Below are 13,066 nucleotides of genomic sequence, written 5' to 3' on the forward strand. Positions count from 1 at the left end.
CTTTAATTATTTGGCCCTCTGCCCCAAAAGAGGAAAGATTTATTTTTCTTTCAACTTGTTTTCTCAGCAGAAGTTCTGAAAACTTCCAATGGTGCATTGCTCTCAAATTAGGGGCTTGTAAGATAGTTGGACTCAAAAGTTTAAAACTCTTTTTATTAGTGTAAAATGGATCTGAATGGTTTCTCAGCTGCTCAACTGACTTGCCTAAAACAAATGTTTGCCTCCCTACTCTCCATCCACTCCTTCCACCCCAGCCAGGCAGACAATCATCTCTGTAGGAAATGAGTTCTCACACATCTTTACAAACCTCTGTGACAAGGCAGACCTTTCTCCACAGGAATCTCTAAAAATTGCTACAATGGAGGCAATAACCATATGAACGTTTGTCAAACTGATAATGTCATGTTCACCTTCCAGCATCAATTTTTTTGTGACTGAAACTTGCTACAGGAATTGTTAACACTTGCTCTACATGCTTGGTATAAATACAAATCCAAGATTTAAATCAGTGTTTGTGGACATGCCAGTCCAGGTTCTCTTCTGACTGTTTTCTGTCAGGCACAGTAAATTCACTGCCTTCTGTGAATGCTGCATTTCACAGTGGGTGCTCGTGGAAGCTGAAAATCAGGAGTCTCATATGGTTAAAGGCTGCACTGGTCCCTCTTAGTCTCATCTTAAAACCACACGTCCATTACTGACCAGCAGAAAAAAAGGATAAATTCTGACTTGGAAGATCTGAAATGGGATAGCCTCAGTGGCTGAGGCTCAGCTTTTTGGGAGTAGCTATCTTAAGGCTTTAATTTTCTGAACAGTTATTGATCTGAGGACTTTGGCACAAGTAGTGCACGTCAGATTGTTTTCCTTCCTTCAAGTATTTTGGCAAAGTTTTCCCTGTGGAGGAAATTAATAAATTTCAGGGTGACATTTCCTTCTTCATCTAAAAGAACAAGAAAAAAACCCAACCGTTAGGGTGAATTTTTATAATTTTTTCTTTGATTTTTATTATTTTTAAAAAATGATAAAGATATTTTGTCAGAAAAATAAAATCCAAGCAATTTCCCAGTTTGTGTGATCAATCTGCATGGAAGATGAGTGAAATGCATACTGTGTGTGTGCACATGCATTCACACCTTTGGGTATACAGGATGACTGTGAGGGTGTCTATAGATGGAGTTACAAATTTAGAAAATTTTTAGAAATTTACTTAAAAGGGAGGTATAAGCAGCTGGAGTTCAGAAGGGCTGAATAAAAGCCCTGCAAAAGATAGCACAGCTTATCTTGCAACTTACAGGCAGACTATCAACAATTAGAGCTAGGAAAAAAAATTAGTTCACCTTCATTTTGATTGTTTGCTTTCTTGTGTATGATAACAAATCAGTTTAGTTCCAGTAAAAGAAGAAAAAATTGCTTTCATTATGGAGACTGCCTTCAGATTCCATATGAGTGAGCAGTAGTCCACAGTTGCTGGACTATGCACTGTTACAACAGAGAAGATATTTCATTATTTCCACCTTTATGTGTTGTGGGATTTCCTATTGAAGGATCTGACACTGCCATCAATCAGAATGAGGGGACTTGTCTTGGTCAGTTATTGGTCTTGGACTATAGATAAATTTTGTACAAAAACAGAACCCAGGGTTTATTTCTCAATTTGGAAAATTTCTATGTGAAACACAAGTCTATTCTCTCTAATTCATCCCCAGAGTTTTTAGAGATGTGATAAAGTACATTCTGTAGACTAAAGTTTTTTTAATTCTTTAGATATTATTCCTCTTTTCATTGGCCATGAATGATTTAAATAATTAAACCCACTCCTTTCAAGTAGGTGGTCACAGGTAGTCTTAATTACTATCAAAATGACATTTTTTTCTTTAAGTAGCCTGTTTCTTGGATTTCTAAATTATACCAGAGAAGCTAATGCAGATATATCAGATGTAGTTTCTATGTTAATTTTTTCCGTGGTGCTTTGATATTACAGTTGCACACGCTCTAAAGCAAAGTTTCTAAAAACAAAAACAAGATATGCAGGAATCTCTTTCATTCTTTACTGAGGCTTAGGAACCTCTTGTTTATCAGACCAATCTTTCCTGTTCCTTGTTAATGCTGGAAACATTTTGGGTTTTTAAATCATCCCCAGAGGCAGCCACATTCTGTGTTCCTGCAGGGAACTGCTGACTTTTTAGTATTTTTATAACCTTAATTTCTGTCATATCTTTCATTCAGACAGCATCCCAAAATCCTGGGAATTGGAAAAATTCTCAGTGACTTCAAAAGCAGATCACATAATGCCTTTATAAAGCTTATAAAGTTTTATAAAGCTGTTGTATTTTTAATGAGGATCTGACAGACACTACTATTGAGATTGTGATTTTGTACCTGGTGAATCCCTAGGGCTCTCATAAGATTAATGCATCCAGCCAATGCTCCTGTTTGAAATTATTTGATTCAGAATTGTTTACTATTTCTAGTCTGATCCAATCTCTGCAGTGTTTTCCTCAGTTCTCTTAATTTCCCAGTAGCTCTTCAGTTCATGTAAACAGAGACTTCCCACCCCTCAGTCCTTTCAGATAAGAGATAGCCTCTGTCTCTAGGCACAGTCATCCTTGGGGACACTGCTGTTTGTTCCTGTTAAATTGGCATGGAAAGACAGAGAACTATTCTTGCAAAGAAGGGGAAAATATTCTGGTTTTCAAAGACATCAGGAAAATTCTCCCCTTCAGGTAGAAGGCTTGGTGAAGCTGCTGGGTTCTAGGCAGGTGAGCTGTAGTTCACTGAACATGGTCTTCCTCCTGCTCCAAACTCACCAGGAAGCTCAGCCCAGTTTTATAGTATTTCTAGTATTATATTCAATGTACTCCCTGCCACAGCCATAATGCTGGAAGCACTGAGAATCAAAATGCTGAATCTTAACATTAAATAAGCTACTACAAGGTTCATAAACTCTGCTCTTGTGACAGGTGACTCAGAGATCTTCCCAGAATAAATGATATTTTTTCCATTTAAACAAGAGTGAGCAAGGAGTTGTTAAGGAAGGTGTGCAGGGGCAGCATCCCCCTGTGCTCATCTTGTCACTCAAGGTATCACTCCTGGCACAAAGGAAGCATCACCAGAGCACTGTTTGCCAGTATCTGTGATGAATGGTGGCACTCACAAGGGCAATAAACCCTTGCTTCCCTCTGAAATGGTGATAAACTATTGCAGGGCAGGCAAGAGAGCTGCTGCTCTGGGAGTTTTGTCAGGGTCACTTGGCTCCTCAGTCAGTGAGCTCCCCCCAGGGCTGTCCCAGCTGGATGTGATGCCAGGCAGCAGATTCCCTTCCCATGGCTCTGCTTTGCTTTTCCTCTGTGCCCCTTCCTAAGCACAAATGCCTTTTCTGAGCATTTCAAATAGTTGTGTGACCGTCACAGAGAGACATCCAAGGTGCCAACGAAGATTCCTATTCTAGAGAATCTGTGTTTCCATCTTATTTTTCTATGTTCTATTACACCAATCATCACTTTGTGTATGAGGCACATGCTTTAGACCAAAACAAATATTTTGAGTTGAACACCAGCATTTTTAAGGAAGAGGATTTGCAGTGTGATTTATGTAATTGAAAACCAAAACAAAACACCACTGTTATATACTGTAAATAACTCCTTTGTCTTCTACAAAATTTAACTTGTTTACATGCCCTGCAGCCATACTGAGAGAACAGAATAAATGGCAACTCCTCTTTGGGCTTATTTGAAAAAAAAAAATCAGGAAAGGGAGGATGAAAATGGCCAGAGAGTTATGAGAAGGAAGAGATGAGCGCTCAGATAAAAAGCAGCCCAAGGGAAGATTACATATTCTCAGAAAAACAGATCAATAATGACGTTAACTATGCAGCTGCAAATGCAACTATTTGCATTTTGAAAACATCTTTCCCATCTACTTCCCTGGGCCCAGGGTATCTAGAACACTCTGTGCAATAGACAAATCCCCTTTGAAAGGGCAGTATTTTAATGAAAAAGTCAATATCCTGAGGATGCCACTGTATTTTTCAGTACAGGACTCCTCAAAACCCCAGCTTACCTTCCCCTCCTATTGCTTGCTCACTAAGATCCAAGGATCTGAGACCACTCCCATTTACAAGTGACTCCCAAACAACTTGCCACTGATTTTGCCTCCTCCCTTTTCCCTCCCTAGACCTTTCAACCTGTGCTTCCCCTGGGAAAACCGTGACGAATTTCCACGTGGAAATTTCAGGCTGTGTTAGGTAGTCTCTTTTTGTTGTTGTTGATGGCCTTTCCTCTCCACCCTCTTTCTCTTCACCACATTGAGACTTTTGACAAGGTCAAACAATTCATCTTGGTTTCTATATTTATATGTGGGAAGCTCCCTCTAGTAGCACGACACCATTTGAGCTCAGACAGCTTCACAAAAACAGTAGACAAGAAAGCTCCTGGTACAGACACCCAGCCTGGTAAAACAAAATCAATTAAAAAAAAATAATTAGAACATCCCAAGTGTTCAGACAACATGAGCACTAGTAACCCCAGAATAAATACTGCTGAATGGCTGCACAAAATCAAAGCTGTTCTAGACAACATTGTACATTATCCCAGGAGCTTGTGGACACAGACACAAAGTGGCTTTGTGGGTTTCACACCCAGGACTGCAGTGCCATCGTAAAGGCCAGCACCAAAAGAAGTTTGCACATGAAGTGCAATGAATGAGGGATGACTGAGGAAAAGAAAGTCAATAAGCATTAACTGGAAGGGATAAGGGCCAGTGAAAGCAGTCCTGGCTGGATGAATGTATTGGTGGAATGTATTAAAGATAATTGAAACATCCAGACACAAAGAAGTGACACCTGAATGCTGGTTATACCTCCTGGCTGTATGATAGTAAAGGGATCAAGAGAATTGAGAGAACTTAGCAAGAAAATCTTGAAAATGAGGGAATTGTAGCAAAGTGAAAATGAAACTTAAGATGATGGGTTAAAAAATACTAGTAAGCATTTGAAAGCAAGTACAAAAAATAGGAAAGAGCCAAGTACATCTCTCAGAATGAGGGAGGTGGAGGGAATGCTCCAGCAACATTTGTAACAGACAGATGGAATGGAAAGTTAAATTAAATCAAGCAATGGTTTCTCTGGGCTCAAACTGGAGTGTGTCTGCACTGTGCAAGGAGGGTTTGCTTATGGGCTGACCCAAGGAGCACTGGGATCCACATGAGTTCAAGCTGCATACAGGTGCTTGTGACAGGCAGTGTGAGCTTGAGTCTGTCACCTCCGATTTATTACTCTTCCTCTGAAACTGTACCTCCCAAACTGAGATTCTGTACTGATTCCCACAGCAACCCAGAATTTAGCAGTGTATATGGTGACTGAGCAGTCTGGGAATCCCCATTTCAGGCTCTCAGGCCATACAGTTTCACATACGTGAAAAACTTTGGGAGGAGTTTAAAAAGTTGCATTTGAAAAACCTTGTCTTTCACAGATCATTTCAAAAGACTATTGGGAAGTGTGGCTAAAGGAATTCTGGATATGATTTAACTGCTTTGGTTTGCTATCCTTGGGAGCAGTTCACTGGTGGGTTCCCTACTGCCTGGCATTCCATAAGGCATGGAGAATTCCCAGACATATTCCTGCTGTTGTCTAACCTGCCAAAACCTTTCTGTGTCTATAATGTACAATCCAAACCCCAGCAATCCTTGGCAAGAGGGTTGATGCTGGTGATGGATGAGCTGGGCCTCCTTCCCAGGGACCCTCCAACAGAGTCCTTTCCAGAGCAATAGTGCAGGTGTCCTTTATCACATCCCTTTGCAGGGACAGTATAAATGGGCTGGAGTTACTCTTTGACAAATTTCTTTTGTTCCTCCAGGGAACGATATAGGGTTGGTTGAGGTTTTTTCACTGTGAAAGCACCAACTCCCCTGTGTAATGACACACAGAGCCACAGCTTCAAAGAACATTATTTCACTTTCCTTTCCTGCTTTGCCTTTCTGGCACAAGGAGAAATCCTTGTTTGTAAAATGCTGTTAGCCTCCAAAGTGAATTGTCTTGGAACTGGTTTTCCTTATTTATTTGAATTCTTACAGAAACTGACCTCCAAGTGTAGCACAGGTAGTAAAGCTGTAATATCACCCCAAGGCATTTCTTTGCCTTGGCATTATAACATGGATCCTAATAAGTCAGCAAGATAAGTTATTCAGTGTAAGCAAAGCCTCAGGAATATGTACAACAGTATGTACAATCTCTATATTAGAATCCTGATTTTCACCCAATTACCAAGGTGAGGGATTTCTCCTATGCACTACCAAGGGTCATTAAAATCTCTTTCCCACTTGTCTCTGCTGTGGAGATTCATTTGAAAATACCTTGATGACTCTTATCCACAAAACTTCCTACCTAACCATATATGAATCACTTTGAAAAGAGCCACATTTCTCATAGCAACCAAAGAATCAGTCTTAGCAACAAGACAAGCAGGAGAGAATTTTGTTTTCACATAGTTACTTGTGGACAGTATGTTCTGCTTTCCCCTGGCATTGCTGTTGCAGTGTTGACTTAGTAAAGGATAAGAAATAGTACAAATCAGACTCTTGCTCGTAGCAAAGACATCACTTTCAGGGCAAGTTATGATCTCTGTGCCTTTGATGTTATATTTTAGGAGCCATGCAAGAGTACTGACTGCTGGAAAGTACAGAATTTAAATTTTTGCCTTGAAAGAACTACTACAAAGAAATGTGTGAGGAAGCTGACAGTTCCCAAAATCTTGACTCCCCCCCCCACCCCGAGAAACCACCGTGGAGAATCAAAGAATGAGCTCTAAAGGCCAACATCTCTGCCTCTCTAAGCATCTGTCCATGTTGAGAACAGTTAGAAAGGCTGCAGAGAGGGTGACTTTGTAATGTGTATATATATATATATATATATATATATCTCCTCTATTTTCCTTTCAAAGATAATTTTGGGAGAAATATTATAGAGAGAAACTGGGAACATCAAAGCAATTGTCAAGTTGGTTATTACTTGGTCTTGATTTCTTTAAAGGAGTTTTGGGGGAGCTCCCCAAAGAAGCAATGCTAAGATGACATTTATAAACAGGGCAGTGTTGGAGTAGTTTCTGTCTCTCACTCCCACTTCTGTGTAAGGACATGAGTTCCCTCATGTATTTTGATCTTCTGCAGGGAGCAATAGTAGCTGCACTCAGCTCTCATTCACATTCCTTCACTGTCTGCTGTGCAGGGGCTGGTGCTGTCCTGAGGGCTGGTTTGATTCCCTCCCTGGTCCTGAAGTTGAAGACAGAGTTGGATGAGATCCAGGAGCTGATCCTTGATACACTCTCCAACTGTCTCCGTGTGGAGGTTTCTGAAGCCCTGGAAGCTGGTGTTATTAGTGTGCTGAAGGAAAAGCTCTCACACCCCTCCACAGCCATCAGGAGCAAAGCAGCCTGGGTCCTCTTAGAAATCAGGTAAAAAAACCTCTCTAATGCTGAAGTCCAAGAAAGAACTAATTCCAGGAGTAAATACATGCCATTCATTTACAGCTGTGTTCCACTGCACAATGAAGCTGCCATGTTTCACACATAAAGCACTATCAGCCTGAATGCACACATGAGTGAAACAAAATGGGGCACATGGGGCTTTAAAAATTCCTAACTGATATAAATCACTGAAGAAATCAGATGTTGATCAGTCATTCCTTCTCCTTCTGTTTGTTTTCAGTATTGGCAGTGGAATCAGGATTTTTTTTTCCTGGTACAGCACTGCTAGGAAAAAATTCTTGCATGAAAAATCTTGTAGAAACAGGATTCTGACCACTATGGAGGTAGGGAGAATCTCCCTTATGTTTTTAGAAAAGTGGTCTCTCTCAGAAAATTAGGGGTCCTTGGAAACTTTGACTGTGATTGAAGACAGAAATAGTTTTCTGCCACGGGCTGCCACATACATCAGTGATGGATGAGAAAAAGCAATCTTTATATTAAATTTGTGTATCAGAGAATGGATGAAAGGAATAACTTAAGTCCACTGTACTGCAATCAGAAAATATAATAAGTATTCAACAAATGTCTAGTTTAAAAAGGTCTGCAGATGATGTAGTTTACATATCAACTGGCACTACACATTTCCACGTGTCCTATAATCAAGAGAGGTCTTAGAGGAAAAGAGTATAATTAACGTGAGTCATAGAAAGAAAGAAAAATGCAGCTGAAATATGGACATGAGCTATGTTCTAGGTCCCTGCAATGGCTGGGCTACATTAAATATTCTCCTCATTAGACAGGCTGGAAAGAAAGAGAGAAAGTGATCTGGGAGAAGAATTTATTTCGGCCCTCTGATTTAGCAGATTTTTAAATCTCCAGAGGCTTCACCAGCCAGGTTTATAACTCCATTGCAATTAGGACCAGCAGCACCCTTAATCCTACATCCTGGTACATGCAGCTGCCCATCAGTGCCCAGTGTACCATAGAAAGCTTTTTAAAAAATCCAGGTACCACCTAATAAAGATCACCTAAAAATACGGTGAAGCTGGTGCAGGCAGGTGAGTGTGGTACCCTCGGGGTGGCTTCAGCAGGCACAGGCACAGCCCTGCCCTGTGGCCCCGGCAGGACAGTCCCTCCAGGGCAGCACGGCGGGGTGTGACAGTGCTGGTGACACCAAGGCCAGAGGGGGCTGCATGGGCACCAGGCACAGTTCAGGGAAACAACTTAACCATCTTCTCTACACAGTTCTCATGCTGAGGGGAAAATCGCTGTGTGCAATGAAGAGGTGATTCCTGTGCTGCTGGGCCTGCTGGAGGACACACAGCCCGAAGTTCAAGCGAGCTCAGCAGGAGCGCTGATGTTTGCTCTTGTTACACCTCAGGGTGAGAGACAGAGGCGGTTCTGCTGGGGTACCTCCTGGAAATCCAATTCTGGGGCAACTAAATAACAAACATTTGCCCTCCCCACCCCAAGCCCTCAGTTTCTGACAGTGTTAATGCTCATCAAGAACTCTAAGATTGGGACATTTCTTTATAACTGTCTTTAGCAACTATTGTTGCTTTGTCACAATGCCTAAGGGGGATAGAATATTTCAAATTTCATTCCCTTAAGTAAGTCAAGAAGTTATTTATCTACCTCACCTGCATCATTTCCCCCCAGAAGGGGAAGTTTCCATTCAAGTCCAGACCACACAGAGATTCACAAACCTGGAGCTGCACTGAATCAGCGGTGTTCAGCAGAGGAGCGCTGCTCTCGGGAAACATTCTGAGATTAGAGGCAGCTCCTCTCTCACAGCTGGGAGAGCAATGAATATTAATAAGGTCTGTAGCTCTCCCAAGTAACTTACATGACACAGAAAATACTAACTGCTAAATTTCCAGTGTGATGAATGAGTAATTAGACATAAAAGACTCAATAACAGCAGTTGTGTTCCAGTCCTCTGCAAACCTTCCTCGGGCTTCCAAAGACAACTCAGGAGTGGATCTTGGTCTTTGAAGTGTTTTTAAAAACGAAATGCTGGCGGATGTTCTTAAGGGCATCTAACACACTCCACTCCTCCTCACCCCCCTCCAAAACATAGTTTATTCTATCATTTGGTGCCTCGTATATTTTTAGATAATTTGTTGCAAATGAAATACTAATGTTCAAGAGAGATAAAGTTAACCATGAAAGATCTTTTTTCTTAAAAATAAACAGCTGGGAGCCAACCTCAGTCTCTGAAAGAAGAGCGTGTTCTACCTCTGTGCACTGCATCTCCAGGGCTGTTCAGAGCTGCAGCCGGGCAGGGAATAGAACGTGTCAATCCAAAAGAAAGATGATCAGATGTCACAAGACATTTCAAAGCCGGTTTATTTCCTCACAGGGAGATCGTCAGCCATGGGTGCTGAAGCCATTCCACCTTTACTGACGCTGGTTGCTGAGGAAACCAGCAAAGCGCGTTTGAATGCAATCAAATCCCTCACCCTGCTGGCTGAGCTGCCAGAGGGCCGCCAGACGCTGCTGGATCACAGGGACACGTTTGTGCGGTGTCTGGATGATCCCAGCGAGGCCGTGCAAAGAGCCGCCGATGTCGCCATCACCGTGATCGACTGGAAACCCTTCTGCAGCCGCGATCTTTTCTAGAGATCTATTGCCCTCTGTTGTTGTCTGGCTGTAAAAGGTGCAGGATTACATGAGACCTTCAATACCAGAACTCTATTCCTCACTTATTCTCGATCAGTTCCTCCCGAAAAGTTATTTGGCAACGGTTTCACATCTATATTGCAGGTCACGAGCAGAAAAATGGAGAAGAAAAGTTAGAAAGTGTGGAGTTCTCCCCTTAGAGTTATTGCCCAAGTCACCAAGATTTTCCTATTATACAAGACACAAACCCTTTTTGTTTTCTTCATGATGTTCTCTCCTTTTGTTTTTTTAAACCTCAGCCTATCAAACACTAATCAATAATTAATTATATTAGAAAGGTTCACAATTGACCCCTCCAGCAGTCTTGTCTGTCCTGGCAAATTGATCTAACAACAGGAATTTACATGAATTTTGCTGGAAGCATATGTGAACATGGGGTTAAGACCAAAGTCAGAAAGCCTTTACTGGGGTAGCCCTTGGTAAAGCTGTGTTGGGGCCTCTCCAACAGGAGAGGGCTCTGGTTCCTAATTGAAATTGCTTATAATAGGGAACAAAAGCACCTCAGGGTTTGAAGAGCAGTGGAAGTGGTGGGAAGTTTCAGCAGCATTTTATTCACTGGGAGTTCAAGGCTGCTCACAACAGAGATGTTGCAAATTTCTGTCTGCAGTTACCAGTGTGTGATTTAAGAGGCTTCAACCGGAGGTCTTGGCAAAGAAATAACACAAATGAGCAGGACAGCCCTGGCCATTCTCAGCCACCAAGGAAGATGTGACAGAGCAGCTGGTGCAGCTTCACAGCAAGTGCCATTTGTTTTCATGTGGGTTTTGTTCTCACATGGGAGTTTTATATCCAGAATTGTAGCTACAAAGAAGCTGCATCAGCTCTATAAAAGGGGCTGTTTGTCAGGGCTGCTTTTCCATTCAAACCCACGGTCACACTGCATACTGCATTACCCTTACACACTGTATAAACTCTTCCTGTAGCAGTGATTACAGTTAAAATGCTTCTCTTCCACAACGTAACCAAAGGGTGAATTTCCTCTCCTATAAAGATGTGATTCTAAAGTATTGAGTCAGTTGGATTCATTCCCTCCAGGCAGGATCTTGGAGGAACTCTGCCTTTTAAACACATAAGGCACTCGTACGTAATACATATTGGTGCCAGAGTGCATCCAACTCAATAAGAGAAGCCAGGCAGCTTTAATAACATGCTAAAGGACTAGAACAGCACAGTGTAGGCTTAGCTGCTCTTACACAACTACAGGAAAATCTGGTTACAGTCATAATTTTAGCCCAGGTCCAACCTTGTCATGGCCTGCCCCAATAATTCAGGTATCAGCCTTCAGTGAGTTCCCAAAATAATTCTCTTGTCCAGATGCAGAAATAAGACCATCCACACTGAACTGCTCTGACTAGAAGAAATTGACTTGGACCTTAAGCACTGCGTTCCAAATAATTGCCTGATCAATGCTTTGAAGACAATATAATGTTCCCAAAAAAGCCTCTACAAGGATCAGTGTTCTCATCTTGCACACACTGTACAGAAATGGAACAAAGCCTCAGGTGAACTCTGAGATATGGACACTACTGGGGCCCTCCCACCTGTCTGCTTTTGTGTCAGCTATTCTTTGGCACTGTAACACCTGACAACATGAAACCATCACACTCCAAACACAACAGGAATTCCCTTGGGCTGTACTGACCATGTGCTGCCTCTGCAAATGCCAAAATTTGAAGTCTGTGTATGGAACAGCCATGAACCACTATTAGTTGGGGTTTTCTTCTTACAAAGCTGCATTATTGACAAAAAGATTGCAGATATATTAATCAAAAGTCACATGGTGTGCTGAGGGCTAATTCCCTGCTTTGGGATGAGAGACAAGAGTCCCCATTTCATGAGGCTGGGAATTAATTAGCACTGTAGGTGTCAGTAAAACAATTGGCTGGATCAAAGGAACAGCTGATGAACACTTTCCCTGGACTGACTTAGCTTTCAGCCAGGAATACTCCATAATAAAGATGCCACAGACTTGGTCACAAAAATGCTGAAGATCTTTTTAAATCTCTTCATACACATTATAAATACTTAAATTAACATCTCAGGATCTGGCACCTCATACCCTAATTAAACTCACTGCTTCAAAGGAAATGCTGTGTGTACAGCAAGTCTCTGGTTTTAGCAGTGTGCCTTCCCCAGCGCTCTGTGCTCCAATGGCTTTAGCACCAAGGCAGATTTTTAACATCAATGAAATCAATTTGCCTTTTTAGCTTGAAGCCAACAATTATTAAGGCCGAGATATAATTAATGTGGTCCTGGGTCAATACTGGAATTAATGCAGTTACACTCTACACAGATTGAGTTTTCAAACCAGTTGCCCAACAATCCTCAGCAACATCAGAAGACAAGACAGCTGCATCCATGGGAAACAAGAGTTCCATGTGGAGTCTTGTGTCCTACCCAGGCAGAGGTCACATTGAATTTTTTCTAACAGTTTCCAGAAGGTTAAGAATATTATGGCTCTTTGTTCTTCCAACTACAGACTCCTTTCCCCTGTCCCTATGTGCTTTCAGAAGGCCAAGGGGTGAAAACTATTCTGTGCTGTCTGGAAAATGGCAGCTTTTAATTCCATCTTTTCATGTTTCAAAGCAAGGGAGTATATCTGCCTCCCACCACTACCTTTTCTGTTAAATATATATATATATATATATATATATATATATATATATATATATAAAATCGTAGCGTGAGAGATTTCTCTAAGGACAAAATAGTCTGGGAAAGTCAGATTTGGCTAATGACATTAAACCAGAAGGGCAGAGACAGCTACAAAGCTAATATGCTCAAAGCACAGGACCTATTTTTAGAAAGATAAAGTTTGCAATTTTAATGAATAAAACCCATTCCATTAATTTGTTTTAGCATAGCTTACATATAAGCTACATTTTTAAAGTTATAGGCTCCCATGCTGTAAACAAAAATGCTGTGCAGAG

At 41.4% G+C, this 13,066-nt stretch overlaps 2 protein-coding genes across 3 annotated transcripts in view; one reads left to right on the forward strand and one right to left on the reverse strand.

The window, feature by feature from the left end:
• Positions 1-4,162, reverse strand: part of GNAZ (G protein subunit alpha z) — a 60,485-nt gene extending 56,323 nt beyond the window's left edge. The window contains exon 1 of one of the 2 annotated variants that reach the window (XM_083873998.1): positions 4,057-4,162. The gene's annotated coding sequence lies outside the window, so the exon portion shown is untranslated. The remainder of the gene's footprint in view (positions 1-4,056) is intronic. The other variant, XM_083873999.1, reaches the window with a different exon arrangement.
• RSPH14 (radial spoke head 14 homolog) overlaps positions 1-10,076 on the forward strand; it is a gene marked incomplete at both ends in the record, with an annotated part of 71,795 nt that extends 61,719 nt beyond the window's left edge. The window contains 3 exons of the mRNA XM_083874302.1: positions 7,217-7,442; positions 8,700-8,836; positions 9,817-10,076. Of these exons, the coding sequence (XP_083730428.1) occupies positions 7,217-7,442; positions 8,700-8,836; positions 9,817-10,076 (623 nt within the window). The remainder of the gene's footprint in view (positions 1-7,216; positions 7,443-8,699; positions 8,837-9,816) is intronic.
• Between the last annotated feature and the right edge of the window lie 2,990 nt (positions 10,077-13,066).

The sequence above is a fragment of the Zosterops lateralis genome (assembly GCF_965231275.1).
Source record: "Zosterops lateralis genome assembly, chromosome: 17".
NCBI lineage: Eukaryota > Metazoa > Chordata > Aves > Passeriformes > Zosteropidae > Zosterops > Zosterops lateralis.